This window comes from Misgurnus anguillicaudatus, chromosome 14 (assembly GCF_027580225.2).
Source record: "Misgurnus anguillicaudatus chromosome 14, ASM2758022v2, whole genome shotgun sequence".
NCBI classification, from domain to species: Eukaryota; Metazoa; Chordata; class Actinopteri; order Cypriniformes; family Cobitidae; genus Misgurnus; species Misgurnus anguillicaudatus.
In genome coordinates this window covers 12,445,426-12,471,342 of record NC_073350.2, presented here as the reverse complement: position 1 = coordinate 12,471,342, position 25,917 = coordinate 12,445,426, and the positions used below count along the sequence as shown (strand labels likewise).

The window sequence follows — 25,917 nt, the reverse complement described above, 5'->3', positions numbered from 1 at the left end:
CGTTACATATTTAGACACACGTGCATACCTGTATTTTAAAATAAGATTATTTGACATAAATGTAAAACTAGGACTCGTTATATTCTTTAAAATATTGTGTATATAGTATAATGGCACATTAAGTAGATGAACGCTTTATTTGTAATTATCCTACTTCATAAAGTTTACTATTGCTTACTATTACTATTTACTATTGCCTATTGCTTGGAGCAAACATCTCTATCTTCTCATCTTTCACCGTGCAAACAGCCGCCACAGTTATTTTCATTATGTTTGTTGTATGATGATGCGATCTCACTCCCGTCTCCTGTCAGATTGAAGTGACTTCCTCACGGTAAAACAGGCGGAGTTGTGTGACGTTACATCCAGGTAGGCGTATTAAGGGTGGGGTTTTCTGAAGCGCTGTGACGCTATTGGCTTGACAATGCAAACGCGTCGTGATTTAGGCTATTGGCTCCGTGAGGCCCGTTTGAAGCCCTGGCTCGCACAGGCCCGATAGGGCAAAAGCGGCTATTGTGACAACATTTTGAGGATCTTGTAAGCTCATGGTGACTTTACTGAGAACAATATTAAGTTAAAATTGATTCTTTGATTTACTGCTTCTTTAATAAATTTAGACAACCCATTTTACCCAATTTTAATCCATCATTTATCACATTATATTATATGTCTTGATGAGACAAATATACATCTTTTATAACCTGTATAAATACCAACCATATCAACCAACACCCATTTCACTTAATGAATAATTGTATTTTGTTACATGAAATATAGCTTGAGTGACTAAATGGAATTCAAGCGTAGTTCAGGCAGAACACTGATCGCTAACTACACCAGCTGACGCTCAGCTGCGTAATCACTCTCACCTGCTTTAATCAACAGTATTTAAGCAGTCAATCAGACGCTCTGTAGCTACTCTGTCGCACAGACAATTTCACCCACCACCTCCCCTTCACCTCCAATATCTCAGTTTTCACAACCATTGCACCCCTTTTTAATTATTGTATTTGTAGCATACTAAAATGTTGGTTATGCGAGGCTGGGGGATACATGCAAAGGATGCATCTTAAAGGTGCAGTATGACAACCAAGCCCCTTGATTCCTCAGCCTTTGGCCAAATTCAGATATTTGTTATAATATATAATATATTATATAATTTGGTATTCTTAAGTGGTCCTGACTGAAATGTACTTTATTTAAAGAAATGACTGATGCTAAAAATGTGTTTCTACGTTTACATTTCAATCTAATCACAGATTTATCTCAGTCACTATTACACAGTATTTAGGTATTTCTGCAGTGCCTTTAACTGTTATAATTTGCAGACTTAAATTATTTTTTAAAGTTACATTTACTACATTTGAATATCTTTTAACTGTCTCATCAAGATTGTTTACTATATTGTTTTTTTTTTCTGGGTATATAAGCTCATTATTAAATGGTCTTGAAGAGATCAGACATGATGTAGTCTGTGTGAACTCCATCAAGAAGTCCAGTGCCATTATGATGAATGAACCAACAAGGCTTATTTTCTCCATACTTCACATCCTGTCTGAAATCTTTCTGCCAACCTCTGTTGATAGAAAATAATGCAGCATTATGTTAACATCAAGCTCTCACAGGTCCATGTTCAATTCAAGGGCTTAAATTCACCTGGTAACAAGAAGGTCATGTCCTTTCAAAAGCATGATGGCATCTGGTTTGCTTGGATCTTCTCCTGGAAAGAGGTCACTGACCTGAAACTCCACACCATGATAAAACTGTCCTGAAGAGATCATGACAAAACATTTCAGAAATTAGCATGTACTAAGTAAGTATTGTGTGTTAAGGTCTTCAGATGTTTTACCAAGCAGGCCGTGGACACTTTTAGATAGGAGGTGGCTGTCCAAGGTGTAGAATCCAAGATAGTCTTGGTGATACGGATGATTCTTCCAAACTTTGTGCAGGATGATCAGAAACTTGACTGAGTCCCTCAAGGTCACCGTTAAACTACGATCTTTGATTATCTGCAGATCCATGCTGGAGGATGAATGAAATACTGCAAGTGTTCAGTTTACTTTCTTGCCTCTTAAAATACATGTACTTAAAATAGGCTTCATTTAATCACATCTACAAATAAAGAGCTAAATCTCACTTGGTCCCTTTGATGGTGGCAGTTTCAGACCAGAAGAACTTTGCATCTTTTCCCTCCTCAGACACTGAGATCTCCTTTGTGCTCACCATTACTCTAATACCAAACCTCTCATGAAGGATTCCAAAGCGCCCAAAATATGTCATCACCTTCTTCCCTGGGACAACCTTCTTATCTCCAATGGTTTGTCCATTGACCACAATTCCTGTGTGCAACCATCACATGTAACTATATGGACTTTATCTATATGTACATGTGCTTCGAAACAGTATTCCTCTGATGCTGTTGTCTTGTCAAACAATGAACTTGTCTTCTAGTTATGCTCACCTTTAAGCGGGTCTCTAACCAGGTTAAATATGGTACCAGGTTTGTCATCAATGTTGAAGCACAGGGCATCATTCTGTTGTGATAGCTCAATAAAAAAGTGTGGATCTCCATCAACTGTTCAATTGCAAAGAAAGGCTCTATTTGATACACAGTAAGTAAAATCTGACTCTTTACCTTATATTTTGCATGCATTAATTATTACTCATAAATAAAGATTTTACCATAAGTTGTAGGTGCTCTGTGGTAGCTGTAGCTCACTGGTGCAGCACTGTAACCTGCAAAAAGTTTTAATATAACAAATACACTTAAACATATAATCAGTTGCAGTGTAACCCTTTACATGCTTGCAGTGTGGCAGCGTATAGACGTACCTGTACCCGAGAATTGAGGTTTTCCTCGTTGCTCTGTGAATAAGTGTATAGAAAGTAGTGAGTGTCATATAAGTTAAATGCATTAACAAAATTCTATTCAAGAGTTTTTTAGATTCAGTATTTTTGATTGTGTCACAAGTTAATGGACTTTTTGCGTTTAATGTGACACTTTTATGAAGCTGTATTTATAATGCCTTATAAAAACATAATAATATTACATATTACATAAGCATAATAATCACAACAACATTTACAATACATTATACTTTATTGTGTGTGGTTATAAGTTTCAAAATTAACATATAAAGAACTCCAAATAGTAACCAGTGCATTATAAGTACAAGTTATCATTAGAGATGCACCAATAAGTATATATCGGCCGATAATCAATATCGGTTGATAAAAGCAATTTTCCCACATGATTGGTTATCGGCCGATAGTTAAAAACAGCCAATAGTCATGGACGATATATCCTGTCAATCAAAAGAGAACAGGAAAATTTAATGAATTCGAGCATTGTGTATAGAAAAAAATCACTAGTTCAATGTTAAATATATATACGCTCATCATATGAATGAATAACATTTAGAAAATGTAATCTTCATAATTTAGCTAATGCAAGTTAATATAACCACCAACCTAGCGTTATCGGCATTGCAAATAATGTATTTGTAAGTGGGTTTTAAAATGTAATTGTAAATGATGCAATGTTAAGACATCAAAGTTCTGATACGTTATAACTTATACTTCAAACATACTACTATGTAGAGTTAATTTTGTTATAAAAGAAATACCACTATGTAACAAAGGGCTGCTTTTACAAAGCCAGAGAGAGAGAGACAAATTAATGTGCAGGAGGTTTTATTATAAAAATCCCAAAAGGGCAGGCAGACAAATCCAAAACAGGGTAATCCACAAACGTAATCCTGGTCACAGGCAAAGGTCACAACTGTAACTGTTGTTACAGTTATTTATGAGATAATACAACATGTTATTAAGGCATTATACCTGCATTATATACTGCATTAAAATATCCCTTAAAATGCATTTTAAATACAGGCTTCATAAAAAGTGTTACCAAATTATGCAAATGCTCCAAACAACTGTTCCATCTGTATACTGTCAAAAGTGTAAAAGTTGGATCAACTTAAAAAATTACTCCAATTGGTAACACCTAAAAAATAATTAATTTCACTTAAAGTATATATATACAGTGCACAGCATAAATGAGTACACCCCCTTTGGAAATTAAGATTTTTCTCCATTTGTTAGTGTAGATCATTCTTGTGAATGATTGCGTTTGCGCACTGTATGGACACTGAGAGACACCGTACTAGTGAAAGTGCGCATGCGCAGGAGTCCGGTTGGCGCTGTTATATATTCGCCTGCCGGGTTAAAGAGTTTAAGTTTCGGTTTTGTTGCCTGTGGCTGTGTATGCTGTAAGCTGAATATACGCTACATGTTTACATAATAAATACGGCTGGTTGGAATTCACCATGGGCTCATCACTCATTTCTACATGGTGTCAGAAGATGAAACGAATCTATCGTCTGTGAGTTTTGTTAAACACAAGTTAAAGTTACGATTAAAGACGTGATGGCGGATGGATTTCGTAGACCAGACCCCCTCGTTTTCGACGGGAACCTCGCAGAGAATTGGCGAGTTTTTGAACAGGAGTACGACATCTTTATAGCAGCGGCGCACTCTGACAAGCCTGACAAAACAAAGGCATATATCCTCCTCAATCTCGCAGGAGCGGAGGCCATCGAACGGGAGCGTTCGTTTGCTTATGCAGCGGAGGTGAGAGCGCCAGGTGAAGGGGGAGCCATTATCGTCCAAGCAGAGTCTAGAGAAGACCCTGAGTGTCTGAAACGAAAATTTCGAGAGGTATGTAACCCTCAACATAACAAAACTATGGAGAGACACAAGTTTCATTCACGAAATCAAAAGCAAGGTGAAACTATCGAATCCTACATTAATGACTTGAGGATCAAAGCTAACGGTTGTCACTTTGGAAACCTTACCGATGAACTGATATGTGACAGAATAGTATGTGGCATCAGAAATGACAGCATAAGAAAGGCTTTGCTACGTGACAGCGAATTAACTCTCACAAAAGCTATCACAATCTGCCGCATATGTGAGATGACTGAAGAAAGTAATAGAACGCTAGCCATGCCCCAAACAGCAACCACTGTCGACGCAATTCAGCCAAATTCCAGTGGGTGGCACCAAAGGTCAAGATATAAACCTCAAGCAGGCAAACAAGAGGCAAAATGCATTACAAATTGCAGCAATTGTGGAGGTAGCCATACTGCACAGAGAGACAAGTGTCCTGCTTTTGGCCAGCAATGCCATAACTGTAAAAAATTCAATCATTACAAAAAAATGCTGTAAGTCCATGTCACACCGCCAAGGCTATGAAAAGAAAAGCTATGCAAGGCACAAAGACTATAGAAAATCTGTTCACCAGTTGGAACTGGAAAAGACAGACAACAGCGTCTGTGATGACACTTTTTATGTGGACGGTGTTGAACTCAATGACAAGTGTGTGAACACCATCACTCCTCAAACAGAAAGAAAAGATGAAGGATTTGTTACACTGCACATACATAACAAGCCCTTTGAAATGAAAGTAGATACAGGTGCTAAGTGCAACGTGATGTCAAAAGATGCCTTCCAACAGCTTGCTGACGGCGAGCGACCAGTAAACTGCAGCAAAGACACCAACTTAGTGGCTTATGGAGGCAGCAAAATAGAAACTACTGGTATAGTCACACTGCCTTGCTGTTTAGATGGAGAGCAACACACACTACCTTTTTTTCTCGTGGACCGAGACGTAGTGCCACTACTGGGATTTCGTGCATGTGTGCGCATGGGTATTGTCACAATGAGCCCCCACGTTCATCATGTTAGCACTGAGAACGATGACGATTTCACCCAACAGATACTCGCACAATACAAAGATGTGTTCAGTGACGAGCTAGGGAAACTTCCTATCACATACTCTATGACACTGGATCCAACTGTACAACCAGTAGTTCGTCCAGCACATCGTATTCCAGTGGCAATGCAGACACGTGTCAAAGCCGAGCTCGACAACATGCAGAATAACGGTGTCATAACTACAGTTTCAGAACCTACAGATTGGGTCTCGTCTATGGTAGCAACACACAAGAAAGACAAACAAGAAATCAGACTGTGTATTAATCCAAAGGACCTGAACACTGCTCTGAAGAGACCCCACTATCCAATGCGTAGCGTTGAGGAAGTTGCCACCCAGATGTCAGGTGCAACGGTGTTTTCTGTATTAGACGCAAAGAGCTCATTCTGGCAGATACCTCTCGATGATAAGTCATCAATGCTCACCACTTTCAGTACACCGTTTGGGCGCTACAGATTCCTTCGTATGCCATTCGGCATAAGTTCAGCAAGCGAAGTTTTCCAGCGCTCAATGGAGCAGCTGTTTGCAGGATATCCGTGTGCTATTATAGTGGACGACATCATTGTAGGAGGTCGTGATGCTACTGAACATGACGCCAACCTAAAACGAGTGCTTGGCCGAGCCCAGGAGATAAACCTCAGGCTGAATCGTCTCAAATGCAAGTTCCGCCTGGACCAGGTCTGCTATGTAGGCCACATATTTACAAAGGAGGGCCTCAAAGCCTACCCTGCCAAGACCGTGGCGATCACAAACATGCCAGTCCCTCAGGATGTCCCAGCAATGCAGCGATTTCTTGGCATGGTAAATTATCTTGGGAAGTTCATCCCGAACCTAAGCGAGATGGCAGCGCCTCTGAGACAGCTCACACACAAAGACACTGCATGGTGCTGGCTTCCACAGCATCAGCAGGCGCTCCATCGTCTCAAATCATGCCTATCCAGCCCTCCAGTCTTATCTTACTATGATGTAAGGAAACCAGTTACACTGACCTGTGATGCGTCATGTTATGGACTTGGTGCTGCATGTCTACAGGAGGAGAGACCAGTCGCCTACGCATCTCGCACGCTCACCGACACGGAAACCCGTTACGCACAAATCGAAAAGGAGCTATTGGCAGTGGTGTTTGCGTGCACCAAATTCAGGGATTATGTGTATGGGAAGCCCACAGTCATTGAAACTGACCACCAACCCCTCATAACGATCCTAAAAAAGCCCATTCACACTGCTCCTGCCCGACTGCAAAGGATGTTACTACAGTTACAAGCTTATGACATCACGCTGGTCTACAAGAAGGGTAAGCACATGTACTTAGCCGATACCCTATCACGAGCTCCAAACAAACCTGTTTCACAAAGCCCAGCTGCAAACAGTACATTTGACGTGATGTGACACAACTTCAGCAGCTGTGATCACGAAGCTGAAAAGGCATTTTTCTGTCCATGGAACACCTCACACCCTCATCAGTGATAATGCCAGGCAATACACAAGCCAACGCTTCAAGGATTTCGCCAAGCAGTGGGACTTCATTCACGTCACCAGCAGCCCGGGATATCCACAGTCAAACGGACTGGCAGAAAGAGCAGTTCGTAGTGCCAAACTACTGATGGAAAAATCTCACAGAGATGGGACTGATGTGTATCTTAACCTGCTGAACATCAGGAACATTCCCCGCGACCAAGCATTGGGCTCGCCTGCAGAACGTCTGATGTCACGACAGACACGCTCGACTTTTCCTATCAGCACCAAACTGCTGGAGCCAGCCCCGAAAAACACAAAGCGGGTCACTGCCCAACTTCAAAATAAAAGATGCATTCAAAAGCGGTACTATGATGCATCAAGCCGCCCCCTACAGCCACTTGAAGAAGGACAAGTCGTAAGGATGCAGACCATCAAGGGACACGACCACTGCGGCACTGTGAAGGAAGTGTGCGAGGAACCACGCTCATACATCATCGAGTCTAACGGAGGAACCTACAGGAGAAATCGCCGCCACATCCTCCCAGTCGCAGAACCACCACCACTACAGGTCGACCCAGCAGACTTTGATTGTCAATACGCCAATCCGGCTACACCAGTCAGTCCCCCACACACACCACAAACACCACACATACCTCGAGAGACCCAGGTAACACCTCAGCCTACCAGCAATCAGCAGAGGCCTGCTGTTCAGTCTCCAACGAAGGTAACACCAGGTAACACACTATATGTGACACGCTCGGGTCGCGTCTGTAGGCCTAATCCAAAGTATAAGCCATGAGCATCTCACTGTTATGGACTGCAAACCAAGGACATTTAAAAACAAAAAGAAATATTTTTTGTTATTTTGCAATAGACTCTATGGGACTCTATAGCTCTGATTATAGTGCATAGCATATAGCTCTATGTAAAAAAAAAAAAAAATTATAATACTTTTGTTCCAGTGAAAATGTCTTCAGATGCCACTTAATGCACTTATTTCACAAAAGAATGTTAAGATGTTTTGAATGTTACAAGTACAAATTTCCCAATATGGAAAATTTAACTGTTATAGTGTTTTAAGTTAATACCTAACCTTTTATTCAGTTTTGCTGTAGGAAGCACAATATAAAGAAGAAGGATGTAGATCATTCTTGTGAATGATTGCGTTTGCGCACTGTATGGACACTGAGAGACACCGTACTAGTGAAAGTGCGCATGCGCAGGAGTCCGGTTGGCGCTGTTATATATTCACCTGCCGGGTTAAAGAGTTTAAGTTTCGGTTTTGTTGCCTGTGGCTGTGTATGCTGTAAGCTGAATATACGCTACATGTTTACATAATAAATACGGCTGGTTGGAATTCACCATGGGCTCATCACTCATTTCTACAGTTAGTAAATACTTAGTCTCAGCCTCAGACGTCACGCCCACAAACTGTTGGCTGAACGTCTGATGTTTTTCGTACACTTTTCTGGAAACCCTGTGAAAATGTTAAAGTCGTCTTTGATTGGTTGGAAAAAAACGGATTTCCAGAAGACGCGAGTGTCGCGATTAGTTTCAGTCCCTGGAAAACAAAGCTCTGACGTTCCAATGAGGAAGAGAATCAGCCGTGTTCACGTGGATAATAATGAGCAGTTATCATGATCAGCTAAACATTGGATTCTCAAAAATATGCATAGTTCGCGGCATCGACTCTCTAAAAGGCGTCCAAGAGTTTTCTTTAAGGCAGTTAGTGGAGTTTAAAAGTTTGGTTCTCCTGAATTGCTTGTATGTGTTAAAAAGTGGAGAGATATGCTTCAAACAGACATTTAACGGGAGCGTCTCATTTGTGTGGCTGTTGATGAAGTGCTCAACGTTGTCCTATGGTGAGTAATGTTGTTTATTTAGATACTATTTGGTTGCGGCTGGTTATTTCAATAACTGACTTGTTGCCAGCCGGCTCGTTATTGTGGGGAGTCCGAAACGTGACGCTAGATGAAACAAACTGTGATTGGTTGTTTGACATGTCGGTCAAACAGCTCGTGGGCGGGCTTTGTCCAGAAAAAGCAACGAAAAACACCAGACCTTCAGTATTGAAGGTCTGGCTACGCGAGACTAGTAAATACTGTATGATATGAGATGCAACTTTTATAAACTGAAACTGAAATAAAGTGTAATTAACACACTGTAAAAAAATTATATTTTAAAAAATTGTGGAAACTGAAAGTTAAGTACACTGTAAAAAAATAATATTTTAAAAAATTGTGGAAACTGAAAGTTAAGTATTGACTAAACATATTGCTTTCAAATAATTTTCCCCAAACAAAAATATGCATTGTGGTAATTAAAACCCATGGTATTGGGGTAAAACAAAAATTCATCGTGTCAAATGAAAAATCTGAGTTGACTGAATGTAGTTTGAGACAGAAAAGCGTATGGGCATCAGTGGCGGATGCAGAACGTGACACATGGGTGGGAATGGATTAAGTCCGGGTGGGCCTGAATCTATGGGTGTCACTTTTGAATAAGAAACTATAACAAGTCTATAATATTCGTCAAGACTTCAGAACACTAATATAAACAGCATACACACAGACCCGAACTGCACGTCACATCTTTGATTATTGATATTTTAAATTGTAATGCAACGTGACATTAATTAAGCCTTTTTGGTAAAAAGCCTACAAAAAAGAACCTGCACACAGTGACAAGAAATATAAATGAACCCCAAAAACCTTATACTTTTTTAAATAGCCTATTAAAGTGTTTAAATAAATACGGCTACTAAATGCTTAAAATGAAGCTTCTAACATCATATTCTCTTCATGCAAATCACTAAAAATATATTTTCGTTCTCACATATTTAAGTTAACTTACTAAATAAAGAAAGAAAAAGGGAATTGCTAGAATAATGTTAGACTCTGAGGTTAAACGAAATGACAAATAAATAAACATTAAGGGGCGGTTTCCCGGACCAGGATTAGCTTAGTCCAGGACTAGGCCTTAGTATAATTAGGGAATCTAACTAGTTTTAACAAACATGCCTTACTAAAAACATTACCTGTGTGCATTTTGAGGTAAAACAAAGGGCACTGATGTATTTTAAGATATGTAAGTGAAAGTTGTTTTCAGTTTGGAGAGCTCTTAAATGTGTTTAAGTCTAGGACTAGTCTAATCCCTGTCCGGGAAACCGCCCCTAAATATACTTTTTGATGAGCACAAGAGCAAGCCTACTCGTGAAGAGCGGAGCCGAGGAGCGCGCATATCAGACGTGAACGAAAGGAATAATGGGTTTAATTATTCACTTCATTTCCTGACAGTTTCACTTGTTAGTGAGGATATTAATGACTAACAAGATGACCCCGAATTACATACAATATAATTACCTAACTAAATATGAGAGAATGCAAACACATTACAATATTTTTTCCTCCGCCCGACGGGCAGGGCGCATAATTTTTTTTTAGCCCGACAGGAATTCGCCATGGCCCCGGGACTTCGGGGTAGCAATTTTGCGAGTCCTGCATAGGTTTGTTTTGTTGAAAGAATTTCTTTAAAGTGAATTTCGTTTTGTATAAATTGTATCTTAATATTAATCAATGTTTAATCAAACAATTGCCTCGATTTAATAAATAAGAAGCAAACCAAGAACGTCTGTGGTGTGGATTGAAGTGAACCGACTATAATTCCGCAGCCTACACGTCTTTCTGCTTTTAATGCATTTCTTAAATTAATGTCTCAATTACACAGTAGGCTTATAGGTTGTTATGATAGGCTATTTGTTGCTTAAAAGCAAAAGGCTATATTGTATAAAGTGTAGCAAAAAACGTGGCGTGACTTATAGTGCTGAGTTAGAGAGCTGGTATGGCTCTCGGTATAGGCTATCAAACAACATCACTATGATCAGATGTTTTCTTTCTATTTTTTTACCCCGCTGTCATATTTGTTGTGTGTTTATGTTATTGAGAGGAAAGCGCGCAGCACATATTTATAAAGTGTTGTTATTCAAAATACGTTTTCTTGCAAACTTGCTTGCAAAAAAGTTCTCAAAGTGATCATGGCTGAAAGCTGCTCGGGAATATTTTTCTTATTAACCATAATGTAACGCAACATTCAACTGCTTTATAATAGTTTTTAGTTATCAGGCTTACTTATAATTTTACTGTTTTTAACATAACACGCAATAGATAAAATACACCACATAAAGTAGTATACATGTCTAACTATACAGAGTAGTATTTTTTACATTTCTGATTGGGCGGGCCAGCTGTCAATCTGGGCGGGCCCAGGCCCACCCAGGCCCGCCCATAGCTCCGCACCTGATGGGCATGCACCTGAAAATAATTGGCTTCAGTGTGGATACGCGGGAGTTGATGATCGACATTTTCTACAATAAAGTTATGGTAAGTACTTAAATATTTAGTCATTTTTAAGTATTTTTAAAGTCATTTTCAAGTTAAACTGAGTGAAAATCTGAATAATTACAGCATAACAAACAAAAAGCATATTGCCGAGCCAGATGAACTGAAAGCAAGACAGATTTTCCGATTGTTTTAATGTTTTAAAACGAGTGTTTAACTTTATTGTGATTGTATTGATTGATTGAGAGACTAGGTTAGTAGTTATACGATGTTTGTTATAAAATTGATATGTTTTTTCTCCTCAGTGTAACGCACCGAGCTAACGCTTCATTTAGCGATGAAATGGCAAGGTCACTACAAGTTTCACAGTGATTATATTATATTTATATTTCTTATATAACATATTTGTGTAAAACTGTTAGCTTTTTCGAGATTTATGTGCGTTATTTTTATTAAGAGTCGCTGCACCGCGCCCGCACACGTGCACACTCATAGACATGAAAGGCTGCTTGCAACCTGCACCTTTCTAGAGAGAAATTGCCGTGTTTTTTAATTAATGAATATATTACGAGTGTAGGGGCATCTGTATTTGGCCTGGACGTAACGAAAAGGATGCATTGTTTACAAGTATACGACCGTATGCAGCACCTCGCAGACAAATCAACCCATGACATCAAAGTTCCGCGAGAGCCATTCAAAAGCTTATTACTCTCGCGATACATTGATCTCATGTGTCAATCGATCTGCGGCACGCATGCTGCTGTCGTCATCTTGCATCAGGAAATCCACGAGGGGTAGATATGAAAAGGACGCTCTCTATCAGCTGGTGTTGTAAAGCTGCAGGTGATACTCAACGGCGCGAGTCTCAAATAAGTGCAAAGACACCGCCCAAAACGGATGAGATGTTTAAATAATCAGCGCGTTGACCTTACTGTAAGTAATCGAATATAAAACCAACACGAAGTAGCTTAACATTAGTACCTATAGGTTTGCTTGAACAATTCATCTCTTAGAAAATTAACCATAGTTTTTCTATTGTTTGTGTTGGATAAGCATATAACCACACATTTACCATAGTCTCACTAAAGGATATTTTCAGTCAAACTATAATAAAGTAATGAAAAATGTGCAATACCAAAATAACTGTACTTCTACATTAAAATTGTTTTATTTTTCATAATGTTGAACAGCAATATAGCTAAGAGCAGCCATTTTTTATGTTCAGAAGTGTAAACTTTGAGGATATTCTGTATTGATCTGGTTTTATTTATTACATTTGGCTTCATTTGGTACATGAACGCTCAGTGATAATTTTTTACTTCTTACAGAGTACTGAGGCTTTGGAGATTTACACACGTGACATGAAAATGGGAATTCGTGAAACTCTGAACAGTTGCTGATCCATGTCAAGATTCATTTCCAGTGAGCAGGTTGTGCTGGGAATTTTGTGAGACTTTATGCCTTTAATTTGTAGAATGTTTGAGATGTTTAATGTTAAAACTGTTATGAGACATTGTTTAAAGTGTTTTCATAAAGTTTCATAAGCTCTTACTAAAATCTGTGTGAAGCTTTACTGAACACTTGGGCGTTTTCCCGTACAGGGTCTAGATCAATCTAGAGGACTAGGCCTTAGTTATATTAGGACATTTAGGTAGTTTTTACAAACGAACCTTATAAAAAACATTACTGGTGTGCATCTTGAGACAAAACAGGGCATTGATATTGGTTAAGATATGTCGGTGAAAGATGATTTTAAATTAAGACAGCTAATGGAACTAGGATAAGCCCTGTCCAGGAAATCGTCCCTTGGGAAGGTACACTCAGTTACTTAAATTTTATTTACATTTTCACAAAATATTTGTGACTGTTATTGTATAAAACTTTTTATTAAAAATAATTTTCTAATGTCTACTGTGCAATTGTATGCGGACCATTTCTGTATGTTTACAATTTTAAGGTATTACTAATAAATAAAAATGAATAAAATGTTACAAAATAGCTTGAGTGTTTCTTTTTCTATTAGGACAACGGGGAATAAACAATTCAGCATGGTTCCTAACCAATATAATTTTACCAATATACATTTTCAGTTTGGGTAAATTAAATTAAGAATGCTACAACAATTTAAAAAAGTTAATTGGGCTAAAACATGGTTTCTTATTTTCAATTGGCTCAACCTGTTATTTCCCATTGAGCTAATGTTTAAAGATCGTTGCCACAATTGATAAAATTCACAGAAAATCTGTTGGCCCAAGTGAAAATTGTCAATGTTACCAGTCACTAGAAAATTTTGAGTTAGGGAGGCAAATTTTTTTTTACAGTGCAGGAATTAGCAAATGATGAATATAATTAATCATCACACAGGTGGCCACAGGATAACTGGCAATTGAGAGTGGTGTTTAAGAAAGAAAATCCACTCTCATGTAATGGTGACAGATTAGCACCACATGGTAAAGAAATGTCTCAAGACGTGAGACATAAAATAATTTCTTTGCACAAAATGGTCAAAGTTTCAAGATAATTAGTTAAGCATTGCTAATACTGTCACGAAAGGGATCCAAAAATTAAATAAGGATGGACTTGCGAGAAGCTCTCTGCGATGTCCAGGACGTCCATTGAAGTAAAATCCTCGTCAAGAGCGTTTTGTGATGAGAGATGTTAAAAAAAAAACATAATGCAAATTCAGCACAGTTGGCTGAATCATTACAAAGTTAATCTGGGGTGTTTCCTGTGACACCACACGACGGAGGTATAGTGCAAAGGAGAGGCATGCATGGCTGTCATTCAAAGAGGAAGCCACTGGTAAAGCCAATGCACAAAAAGCCTTTTGCTAGAGCTCATATTGAGAAAGGTAAAGACTATTGGGTCTCTAGCTTTCTATAGTTTGGAGTAATGAGACAACGAGACGAATCTTTGTTGCTTTGAGGTGTTCCAAACTTTATGGTGTGGCAAGGGTGAGGAGTACAATGAAAAATGCATAGTACCAAAAGTAAAGCATGGTGGTGGCAGTGCTCTTCTGTGGGCTTGCATGAGTGCTGCAGGAGTTGAATTTTATAGACGGCATCCTGAATACTAAGATGTACTGTGAAATACTTAAAGAGAAGATGCTACCACCACTCTGTGCTCTTGGTCACCGGGCAATCTTTTAACATGATTGTGACCCAAAACACACATCTAAGGTCACTAATCATTTTAGAAGCACAGGGTAAAAGTGATTCAGAACTCAACCCCAGGTTGAGGTATGGGGAGTTCTAAAAAGACAAGCAGAACGTCATTTTTCATCCAGGATCTGAAAGAGGTCAATGTTCAAGAATGGAGAATAAAAGAGGTAATTGTATGTTGTCAACTTGTTTATTTAATGTCTAGAAGAATTAGTGCTGTTTTCAAAAAAGAATGGAGGCCATACAAAATATAATTTTTGTAGGGTGTACTCATTTTTGCATCACCTCATTTGATTTAAATGTGTTGTTTTTCGTACACTTAAGATGGTAAGTGACTTTCACTATTATGTTAAGAAACATAAAAGTTTAATAAAACTGGTGTGTAAAAATACAGCAAATTGGTCTCATATTTACTAACAAATGGAGAAAAATCTTAATTTTCATTTATGCTGGGCACTGTATTTTTTTTACTTTTTATTTATGAAGGCAAGACTGAAATTTGAATGATTGATGCTTTAACATGTTGAGCAGTTACATGCCTGTTGGGTCCGTGTACTTTTGCGTCCATTCATTTTTCCTTTGTAACCAATAAATATAAAAACGAAAAATGTGATTTTCTCTTTTTTTGTTTTTAAACTGGTGAAAAGATAATCAAAATACAAAGTTATTTTAATTATTTAATAGTATTTTACAATTGAAAAGCAAATAATTGTAATTTATTTATTTTACTTACACAGTTTTGCTGTTTCACATTAAGGGCTCTATCTTACACCCGGCGCAATGCAGCGCAATGCGCGACGCAAGTGTCTTTCGCTAGTTTCCACCTTAATTTTCACGTTTAGCGCCGCGTTGTTTAAATAGCAAATGCATTTGCGCCCCCTTTTGCGCCCATGGGCGTTCTGGGGTGCGTTCTCCGATAACGTTGTCCCTTAGCGCGCTACGAAGACTCTTAAGTTAAACCTTAACTACAGGTATACCTTTCCTACGTGTGTTCTCCGAACTATACCTTAGGATGTTGCTTAAGGTAAACCTTCTTAAGTTCGACCTTAGCGGGTGCTGTCCATGGTGGAGGTGCTGAATAGGTTGATATCGATTGCTCGACAATCAATTATTCACTTCATGTAATAGGTTTCGCTGCGTTATGAGATAGCGGTGTTCTTTATTAAATAAACATTTTAGAAATAGTTCAAGTTCAATTTATTAGGAATATCTGGTAAAAAATATTTCAAATTGCAAACAACTAAATTCAACCTTCTATATTTTATATCAAACCCGTGCAAAACCCGCAACTTTATTTCCAAACGTATCATGTTTAAACTGCTCCAATTCATCCGCTATGCCTTGAAAGGATCATTTATATTAGGGGTTCCCAATAAGTGCGTTGCACAGGGGAATAAAGTGGGTTGTGCAAGTACTTGGCTGTGCTGTGCATATAAAAACAAACTGCTGTTGTTCATTAGTTCACGCGTTTATTGTGCTTGGACACTGTATGCACAAGCAGCGCGTTAACAATGTGGATAAACCTTAATGGACGCATTTCTGGAGCCTGTCTGTCTAAATATAACATATCAAATATTATATAATAGCCTATAAATATATAGTATGATTGCTTTAGATTTTAGCTTTGATTAGTTTTAATGTGGAAATTTTGTTGACCTTAGATTATACAAGCAGTAATGAAGTGCACAGTTTATTTTGAATGTTTATAAAGAATATGGCATGCAGTGGCCTCAAAGTTATAAAACATTAAAAAACTTCGATGCAAAGTCGAATTAACATTAATAATCATAATTATTTTTGTAATTTTACCCGATTTATTTATGCAGCTAAAATACTTGCCGGTAGACTAAGATTTAACGGATATGAAATGCACAAATGAAATAGTAGGATTCGCTGTATAGCTGCCAGTTTCACCAACTCCATCACCCAAAATATATTTTTTTTCTTAATCCTGTAGCATATAATAGTTCGCAGTTGATGTCCCTTTGGAAAACATAATTAAAAATCTAACAACCATCAATGTAATGATGTCTAATTATGTAAATGTTTTATTCTTTAAATATAAAAATATTTGCCTAATTAAACACGGAGTGTATTGCATTTTTGTGGGATAAGGTATAGCTAAGAGTGCTCCAGACCAACCTTCCGAACGAACGACTTACAGAAGTGATACGTAACTAAGAGCGTTTCGGAAAACACGTATTAGCGATAAGGTACAGCTTAAGGTACAACTTAAGAACGACGTAGCGTTAAGGTAGTTTCGGAGAACGCAGCCCTGGTCTGAAAACGAGGCGTGTTCAGGCGCATTGTTGGCGCGTTGCTATTTTGAGGCAACTAAAATAGACTACGCCATTGACCAACAAAAACCTGGTCTAAAGTCTAAAGTCAATGGCGCAATATGTTTTATGTTATTTAAAGAGCGCATTAATATGCGCCTATAAACGGGAGGAAAACGCGGGTTTGCTTATGACAAAGTACATGAATGCCCAGCAGCACAAAAATGCTTTTAAATATGAAAGATTAAAGGATTGAATGTAAAAGATTATTATTGAGTCTCTTGGACATAATTGAGGACGGATTATGAGACGTTAGAAGGCGCAAAGAGCAGCTTCAACTGCAGCCTGGTAAGTAAATAAAAGCTTTGCTTTAAACAAATGCATCTGTTTTTAAATGTTTTTTTAATGCTACCTCACGGATTTATTGTATATGATGACTCTGTACCTGCGGATATGGTGAGATGAAAAACATTTTAAGTAATGCTTAAAAAAACTCTTTGCTAAAAAACGCTGTCCAAAGTGCTGAAACGTGCGGAGAGCCGTTTGTAAATTCTTTATCTCCTGTTTGTTACAAATAAAGTATTTTAACAGTACAAACCTTTTCTTACATACTTGTAAATTATTTTTTTATGATATTGGATAGCCATACATTTAAAGCAATTACAAGCCTGCTTTTTACTTCCATGACTAAAAGAAAACGGGTTTTAAAGGTTTTAATAAAAAAATAACAATTTCAATACAAGTGGAAAAACAACACAATTATTTAACATTAATCTTAAACTGGGGATCTTCTTACTCCGCTTAGTTTTTCAGTTTACAAAGTCCGTCATCTAAATAGGGATTAGACGTAGCGCCAGCGCAACTTGCTTTTAAAGGGGATGAGAGCTGAGACTCTCATTGGTTTACTGCACGTTATGCCCAAAATACTCCCATTACAATAGGACCAACCCTTTTCGACCATGCGCTCGCGCACAAACCATTTTTCCCGTCGTTAAAATAGCAAAAGTGGATTCGGACACGCCCATTTAGACGTTGCGCTGTGCGCTTTAGACAATGCGCTTAGATCGTTAAAATAGGGCCCAAAGGCTTCTTCTGGCTGTGAATTCGCAGAGCGCGGCTTTATGCACGTGAACATCACAGCATTTCTTACTCATTTAGACTATATTAAAACGCGCAGATTATAACTGGCAAGACTGAACATCTACGATGTTTGAAACTATAAAGGTTGATTTGTGATAATGGGCTCTATCTTACACCCGGCGCAATGCAGCGCAACAAAAACCTAGTCTAAAGTCAATGGCGCAATATGTTTTTTTTGTTATTTAAAGAGCGCATTAGTAATATGCGCCGAAACGGGTCGACAACGCGGGTTTGCTTAACACATAGGATACATGAATGCACAGCAGCACGAAAACGCTTTAAAATATGAAAGATTTAAGGATTGAATGTGAAAGATTATTATTGAGTCTCTTGGACATAAATGAGGACTAATTATGAGACGTTAGAAGGCACAAAGAGCTGCTTCACCTGCAGCCTGGTAAATAAATGCTTTGCTTTAAACAAATGCATCTGTTTTTAAATGTTTTTAAATGCTACCTCACGGATTTATTGTATATGATGACTCTGTACCTGTGGATATGGTGAGATGAGAAACATTTTTAAGTAATGCTTAAAAAAAACTGACGCTGAACCTTGCGGAGACTTTGCGGTTTGTAAATTCTTTATCTCCTGTTTGTAACAACGTAACAAATAAAGTATTTTTACAGTACAAACCTTTTCTTACATACTTGTAAATTATTTTTTGATGATATATTAGATAGCCATTTAAAGCAATTAAAAGCCTGCTTTTTTACTTCCATGGGGCAGGTGGCCTTTCTGTGTGGAGTTTCTGCATGTTCTCCCTGTGTCAGCGTGGGTTTACTCCAGGTACTCCGGTTTCCTCCCAAAAACATGCAAGTTAGGCAAATTGGAGATACCAAATTGTCCCTCCCCCAACTTGTGTATAAATCAACTTGTCTGAATAAACTTGTGTATGGATTACCTGGTTCTCGCCATGAATATAGCCGTAGATGCTGGAATGGCGTTAAGAAATAAAGGAAGAAGAAGATTTTACTTCCATGACTAAATGAAAACGGATTTTAAAGGTTTTAATGAAAAAAATAACAATTTCAATACAAGTGTAAAACAACACAATTATTTTACATTAATCTTAAACTGGGGATCTTCTTCCTCCGCTTAGTTTTTCAGTTTCAACTGAGGGGTTTTACCATTAACGGCTATTTTCAATCTACAAGCAGTCGGTGTTCATGCCAATTTGATTGTTTTAGATAGAGCCTGATTTGTGAAAATTATATCATATATATATATATATATATATATATATATATATATATATATATAAAACAAACTACTTTTTTTACTGTTTCAGACGGACGTCGGTCTTTTTTATACTACATAATCTCTCTATTTTCGCACAGTCCTTCCTGTTCACTTTGAACATTTCTCGTTGTGAATGAATGTTGATTTGCGTTTAAATACCTGTGTCTGAACCATAACTTGTTGCGATGACAGATGCGCACAGGCTGAATCTAAAACTAGTCAATTGTTTCTGACTGCAACACTGCATGTTCATTTTAATAGCCGTTAATTATAAAATGTGTATCTGTCTTCCGCATTCACCGGCTTCCCAGCAAGCAATTTTGGCTAAAACAAGGCAAAATTTAGGTTGTCAGTGAAAGTCTAATAGTATAATAGCCCAAGAATAGACGATGCTTATGCTTACAACATGTAAAAGAAATTAAAGCAAAAACCTTGAACACCTGTTGCTTACATGATGGAATACAGTACTTCTCCAAGTTATTTTGGCAAGCGGCATGTAACCAAATTCAAGGTTATTTAGGGTAGAAGTGTGTTCCTAATGCACAAGCCGGACTATAGAGTCTCGGTTTTTGCTTGCTGTGTTAACATAATTTGACAAAACTTGTCGAAATGTACAAAATGCGTAGAATGATGATGTTTACATGCATGAAGCAAAGCACTGCGATCACTGCCAAAGAAGTCTGAATGTGAAATAGCTAATAATCGCGTTTTTTAATTTTAGTTTTAAATGTATAATAAAGGTGCCAAAATCATAAACAAAAATCTGAAAATACATCAATATTTGTTTTTTTGGGGTAGGATGTTCTAAATACAGTTTGAATTTAAATTTTGAAATTTAATATTGCATTTTAAAAATACAACAACCGTTTATATTTTATTTTTCATATCATGGTTTATAAAGGAAAAATGAATGGACGCAAAAGTACACGGACCCGGTCGGTTGTTTGTGTTATCGTACCTTCAGTCAACTTATCAGCAATGAGCGCATCCTCACTTTCAGGTTTAGTGACGACTATTGAGGTAAGTGGTGTGACAAAGTTGTACTTCAGTGAGAGTTTCAAAGCCTCCGCTGTGGCGTTTCCTTTCTCCTCTGGTGAACCCTTGTCTCTGTAAGACAATATTAGAAAATTCTCACTTCTGCGAGAAAATACTAAACTGAAACTCAAATAATTAAATACAATTAATGTAAATTGGATTTTTTTAACATTTAATTTTACTTTATTGTTCTTTTATTTTTTACAAAAAGTTAAATAGAGTTCAGGATTGTTGGCCTTTTTCAGTCATTGTGCTAAAGATGCTGACTTTTTATCCAAGAGATCCTGGATGGTCAGATACGCCCATAGACGCTCAATGAAATTTCCAAATACGTAGTCTTCATCAGGGAATATGGTTTTCCACTCCTTGGCAATTGCCTGACCTTTCACCTCAAAATTATCCAGCTGTTGAAATTAAAGTAAAGCTAGATCATTTATAGCTGTCACGCAAATCATTTTACAAATAAAGAGGATTGTTAAAAGAATAGTTCACAGAATAATGAAAATTCTGTCATCATTTACTCATCATCAAACTGTTACAAACCTGTATAAATGACTTTGTTCTGTTAAACACAATGAAAGAAATCTGCGGCAACATTCACTTCCATTATTATTTTTTCTGACTAAGTCAGTAGTGCTACAGATCTGATTGGTTACAAACATTCTTTAAAATATCTTTCATTGTGTTCAACAGAATGAAAAAATGTTGGTTTGGAACAACTTGACAGTAAGTAAATTATGACAGAATTTCATTTTTTTTGTAACTTTCCCTTTAAGGAGACCAAAAAAGCTGTATATTGTCACATGTGTACGATATGTAAACTGAATCTATCTTAGAGGGCATTTTTACATGCATAGCAGTAATAATATAGTACATTTGCAATAAAAAACAATTACAATAAAAAAGTACAAAGACAGAAATTTGCTTTTTCCAAAACGCATGTTATATTAATCACACTGACATGCAATAATTTCCTTTCTTAAAAGATACCAGGATATTAGAGGGGTTCATTAATATTAGTTTACTGTACACAAACCAGTCTAAAAAATCAAAAATTTTGAAATGATCGTTTTCAGACAGGGGCTTTGGTCTACAGTATGATTTCAATATGAGATGTTTGATACACTCACCCCTTGTGCAGATACTTCAACCAAAAAGTTGTTCATTTCAATGTCATTAAGTTGGCCAGCGACCAAGATCTCAGAGCCGTTGAAGAGCTGTTTGAAGTGGCTTTTTGTCAGCGAGTTAACAGTGTTATTTGGATAGTGAAAATTCAAGTCTGAAAGGAGAGGACTTGCCACTTCTTCATAAAATCCCTTGACAGTAAATCATTAGCAAACCATCAGTGACAGTGTTCAGGTTTTCACAATATATGACAACACAAACAACTGATTTCAATATTTATCAACATTAGAGGAATCTACATTATAGAGTGTTCTTACCTTTAGCTGAAGTGGAGCATCTGAATCCTCATAAATTCTGCGTGCTACTCCATTATTCTGCTTGCTCAAAACGTCCAAAAATCCATAATCTGCATATTTACCAAAGGCCAAAGAGAACACACTGAAGTTCCCACCAATGGCATTACGAATGCTTTCCTGGATCTCAGAAGGACTTCTTGGTTCTTAAACAGAGTATGAATTGCATTATTCATTCATTTATTAAAATACACAGGCAAGAGCAATACAATTAAACAAGACAAAAAACAATTTAGATAAAAAACTGCTGGAGAGTATAGGAACTGCTCAGCCCCAAATTTTTTTTACCATTTAGCCTATGTTTACATTAATGCGTTTTCGTTTTAAAATGCATTACTTTTGCTACAGTTACGCCTGGCATACACACTTCCAGAGTTTTTGACCCTTGTAAACAGAGACTTTTGTAAACACTGCAAACCCTGTTTAAAAAAAAAACTCTGGGGTTGCGCTGCTGTATAGACCATGGACCTAAATTTCATTTGACAGGGGGGACAACTGTAAAATTTCTCAAGAGCAATTTTTGAGGGAGACACAAATAGTATAGCCAGAATTGTACTTGTAATGACAAGTGTACAAAAAGGAAAGCCTAATATTCTTCTTCAAACCATTCATTTATTGCAATGTTTTTTAAGCCATTTACCATAAAGCCACCAATTAAACTTAAACTTAACTTTAAACATAATGACTGTTAGCTAGCATTATAAGCAAGGCTTTGAACCAGATTTTTTTCCCAATTGGTTCGTTTCGAACAGAAACAGTATTTTAACGGTTCAACCCTAAAATTGATGTTCCTGAACCGGTTAAAACAAAAAAATAAAGTTCCCAAACCGGTTAATAACGTTACATGTCAGCTGTGGGACACACAAATAAGTAGGCTGATCATTAGGACATTAAACTTAAAGTGCCCATCTTATGACTGCTTTTCCACAAGTTAAATAGGTGTATGAGTTCCATAAAACCTGTTTCAAAAGTTGTTTGCTCGAAATAGCGTGTAGGAAAAGATTGTTACCCATCTCTAGTAGCCTCTGTTTCAGTGCATTTCAGTTTGTGCCGTTTTGAGCTAGTCATTACATATTTATGAGCTGCTGCTCCTTTGATCACGCCCCACTACTAACGTCATGTGCCCGTACGCGTGCTCAGTGGTATCGTGAGTAAGTACAGACAATACTGTGTTATTTTTTTATATATTATTATTACCGGTTTATGTTACCAACAGACAAATCAAGCAAAAAAGTATCACAAATAGGTACACTCCAGGAGAAAAAACTCATGACAAATAATGATTCCAGAGTAAATTGTGATGTAGCAGTCTCAACAATACACTCATTTTCTCTGGACAATGCTAACATATTCCCGTTATAAAACATTTTCAAACGCATTATTTTCGCAAATGACAGAATTTTAGACCTGGCAGGGGATGTATACTGCTTGTGGGCCACGTGCTATTTGCTAGAAGCTAGCGGGAGGTCTGGACCGTATCTTGGGAAAATGATAGACTCGGGGGTACGTTAGCCTCTTCAGAAAAGCCGGGTCGGTAAGGCCCGGTCTCGGTTAGTTTGGCAAAACACTTAGTTTGGCAAAGCACTATTACTTAGTTCATGTAGAATTGTAAAATAAAGCCGTTAAATATTTTTTTTAACTTTCGAAACCACGCTGCAAACTATCTAGCCTACGGTCAACAAACAATATTATTCACATTACTATACAATTAAAAGGTATAATTTACGGGATTAGCATCAATGTATAGTCTCTGTTTTGAGATACAGATGCTCTAGCATTATAAATGTAGTATTTTGTGAAAAGATTGACAACATGCAAAATATAACATGACTTCTTACCTTTTGTGTTGATATAACGATCGAATCAAGTCTGTTTCAGATGTGTGAATAATCCATGAAAGTCCAATAAAATCCAATGACCATTTTTGTCCACAAATGCGTATAATCCGTGAAATATAGATACATAGTCTTACATCAGATTTCGCATGAGCGTCTTATCGCCTACAATCTGAGGACTATTTGCGTCGTAACACACTGTATATAAGATTACTCTTTAGGTTCCAATAAACATGCGTTAAAACTTTGTTTTTAAAAGTAGGCGGGAGTATAATCCATAATATCCAAATAGCACTGTTATTTCCATGAGACATGATAACAGCATAGAGGGTATCAGCGAAGTGACTGCTCTGTGCTCTCTAGCTACCTGGTGGGTGGAGACCTGCTAGTGCGGTGGTGGGTGGGAAAATTCAAACGGAATGTGACGAAACGGCTAGTTGTCAGGATTTTCAAAGACAGAACCCAAATGCAGGCAGCTCTTTAACAAAAATGAGTTTTAATAAATAACAGAAAGCCCTCGAGGGAGCAAACAAAGCCTAACATGACAAACATAACCAAACTACTGAAGACATTGAAGACAATGAACGAGCACAAGACTGAAAACACCAGAACATTAAATAGGGAAACTAATCAAGGTAAACAGGTAACAGGAGTAACTAATAATGAATCATTAATTAGATAACAAGGGGGTAAGGCCACACTCAAAACTGGGAAACACACATAGCACACACAACTGAGGTCAAAATAGGTCCCCCACAAGACATCATAACACAGATTGCAATGCCACGATCCTGTCACAATGAACAAGACACAAAAATACATGAAAGCTGCCAGGATCGTGACATTACCCCCCTCTTAATGAACGCCTCCTGGCGTTCCCCAGGAAACACAATAAAAGTCACATACATTAACAAAATTAAAAGCAACAGGGAAAGTCCAAAAAGTCAGGGAACTAGACATAGCTTGCAACGGAGTCCCAAGACAAGAAGGGAACTGACGATTCCCACAAACAGCTGGACTCCGAATATGAAGCATGACCCAGAACTCGCGGACTTCGGACACGTCCCACTGCTCTGACATGGAACACTTGAGAGTCTCCGATCCAGGACATACTCTGGAAGGTCTCTGACCAAAAATCTCAGGAGGCTTTCTGTCCGGGAACGAACTTTCGAGGTTCACCGACCGAGCACACACCCTCGTGGCTCCCTGAGCGGGCACAAACTCTTGTGCCTCTCCAGACAGGAGCACACCCTCGTGACTCTTCGACTCAGGACATCCTCTCAAGGCTCACCGTGCGGGAACACACTCTTGAGGCTCTTCGGCACAGAATTCCCACTCGAGATACTCCGACCAGTAACTCCCTCTCAAGACACACAGATCAGGAACACAAGACTCAGGGCGGAAACAGGCTGACGAGGACACTGATGCTTGACAAAAAAACAAAACCAGAGCTGCCCGCTGGGTTCCTGAATGGCTCGTTCATTCTGTCAGGATTTTCAAAGACAGAACCCAAATGCAGGCAGCTCTTTAACAAAAATGAGTTTTAATAAATAACAGAAAGCCCTCGAGGGAGCAAACAAAGCCTAACATGACAAACATAACCAAACTACTGAAGACATTGAAGACAATGAACGAGCACAAGACTGAAAACACCAGAACATTAAATAGGGAAACTAATCAAGGTAAACAGGTAACAGGAGTAACTAATAATGAATCATTAATTAGATAACAAGGGGGTAAGGCCACACTCAAAACTGGGAAACACACATAGCACACACAACTGAGGTCAAAATAGATCCCCCACAAGACATCATAACACAGATTGCAATGCCACGATCCTGTCACAATGAACAAGACACAAAAATACATGAAAGCTGCCAGGATCGTGACACTAGTTACGTTACAACGGCGCTGAGTTTGAAACCGTGCAATCTGAGACTCAAGGCAGAGGACATTCAGAAACGTGTATCTCACTCAAAACAGCATGGATGGATTTTTTTCCAAGTTTGTATGCGTGTGGGAGCATCAGAGACACAAATGAACACCCCAAAACCCAGAAAAAGTGACTTTTTCATAATATGGGTACTTTAAATTATTAGTCTACATAATTTTTGTTAAGTCTCTATCTTGTCATCAAACATTAAAAAAGGCTAAATTATCTAAGCCGCATAACTGTAATTCT

General features: G+C 37.9%; 1 protein-coding gene across 2 annotated transcripts in view; it reads right to left on the bottom strand.

Moving 5' to 3' along the window:
- Positions 1-584: 584 nt before the first annotated feature.
- Positions 585-25,917, bottom strand: part of LOC129427622 (inter-alpha-trypsin inhibitor heavy chain H3-like) — a 46,571-nt gene continuing 21,238 nt past the window's right edge. The window contains exons 12-24 of one of the 2 annotated variants that reach the window (XR_012373163.1): positions 21,865-22,046; positions 21,553-21,738; positions 20,690-20,826; positions 20,346-20,494; positions 2,833-2,865; positions 2,683-2,736; positions 2,462-2,575; positions 2,138-2,339; positions 1,850-2,022; positions 1,657-1,768; positions 1,427-1,576; positions 1,195-1,333; positions 585-777 (exon numbers count right to left, since the gene is read on the bottom strand). Coding sequence is in view for 1 of the 2 variants with exons in the window: in XM_055184238.2 (XP_055040213.2) it covers positions 1,438-1,576; positions 1,657-1,768; positions 1,850-2,022; positions 2,138-2,339; positions 2,462-2,575; positions 2,683-2,736; positions 2,833-2,865; positions 20,346-20,494; positions 20,690-20,826; positions 21,553-21,738; positions 21,865-22,046 (1,481 nt within the window). In the remaining variant the exon portion in view is untranslated. Of the gene's footprint in view, positions 778-1,194; positions 1,334-1,354; positions 1,577-1,656; positions 1,769-1,849; positions 2,023-2,137; positions 2,340-2,461; positions 2,576-2,682; positions 2,737-2,832; positions 2,866-20,345; positions 20,495-20,689; positions 20,827-21,552; positions 21,739-21,864; positions 22,047-25,917 lie in introns of those variants that run through there. The other variant, XM_055184238.2, reaches the window with a different exon arrangement.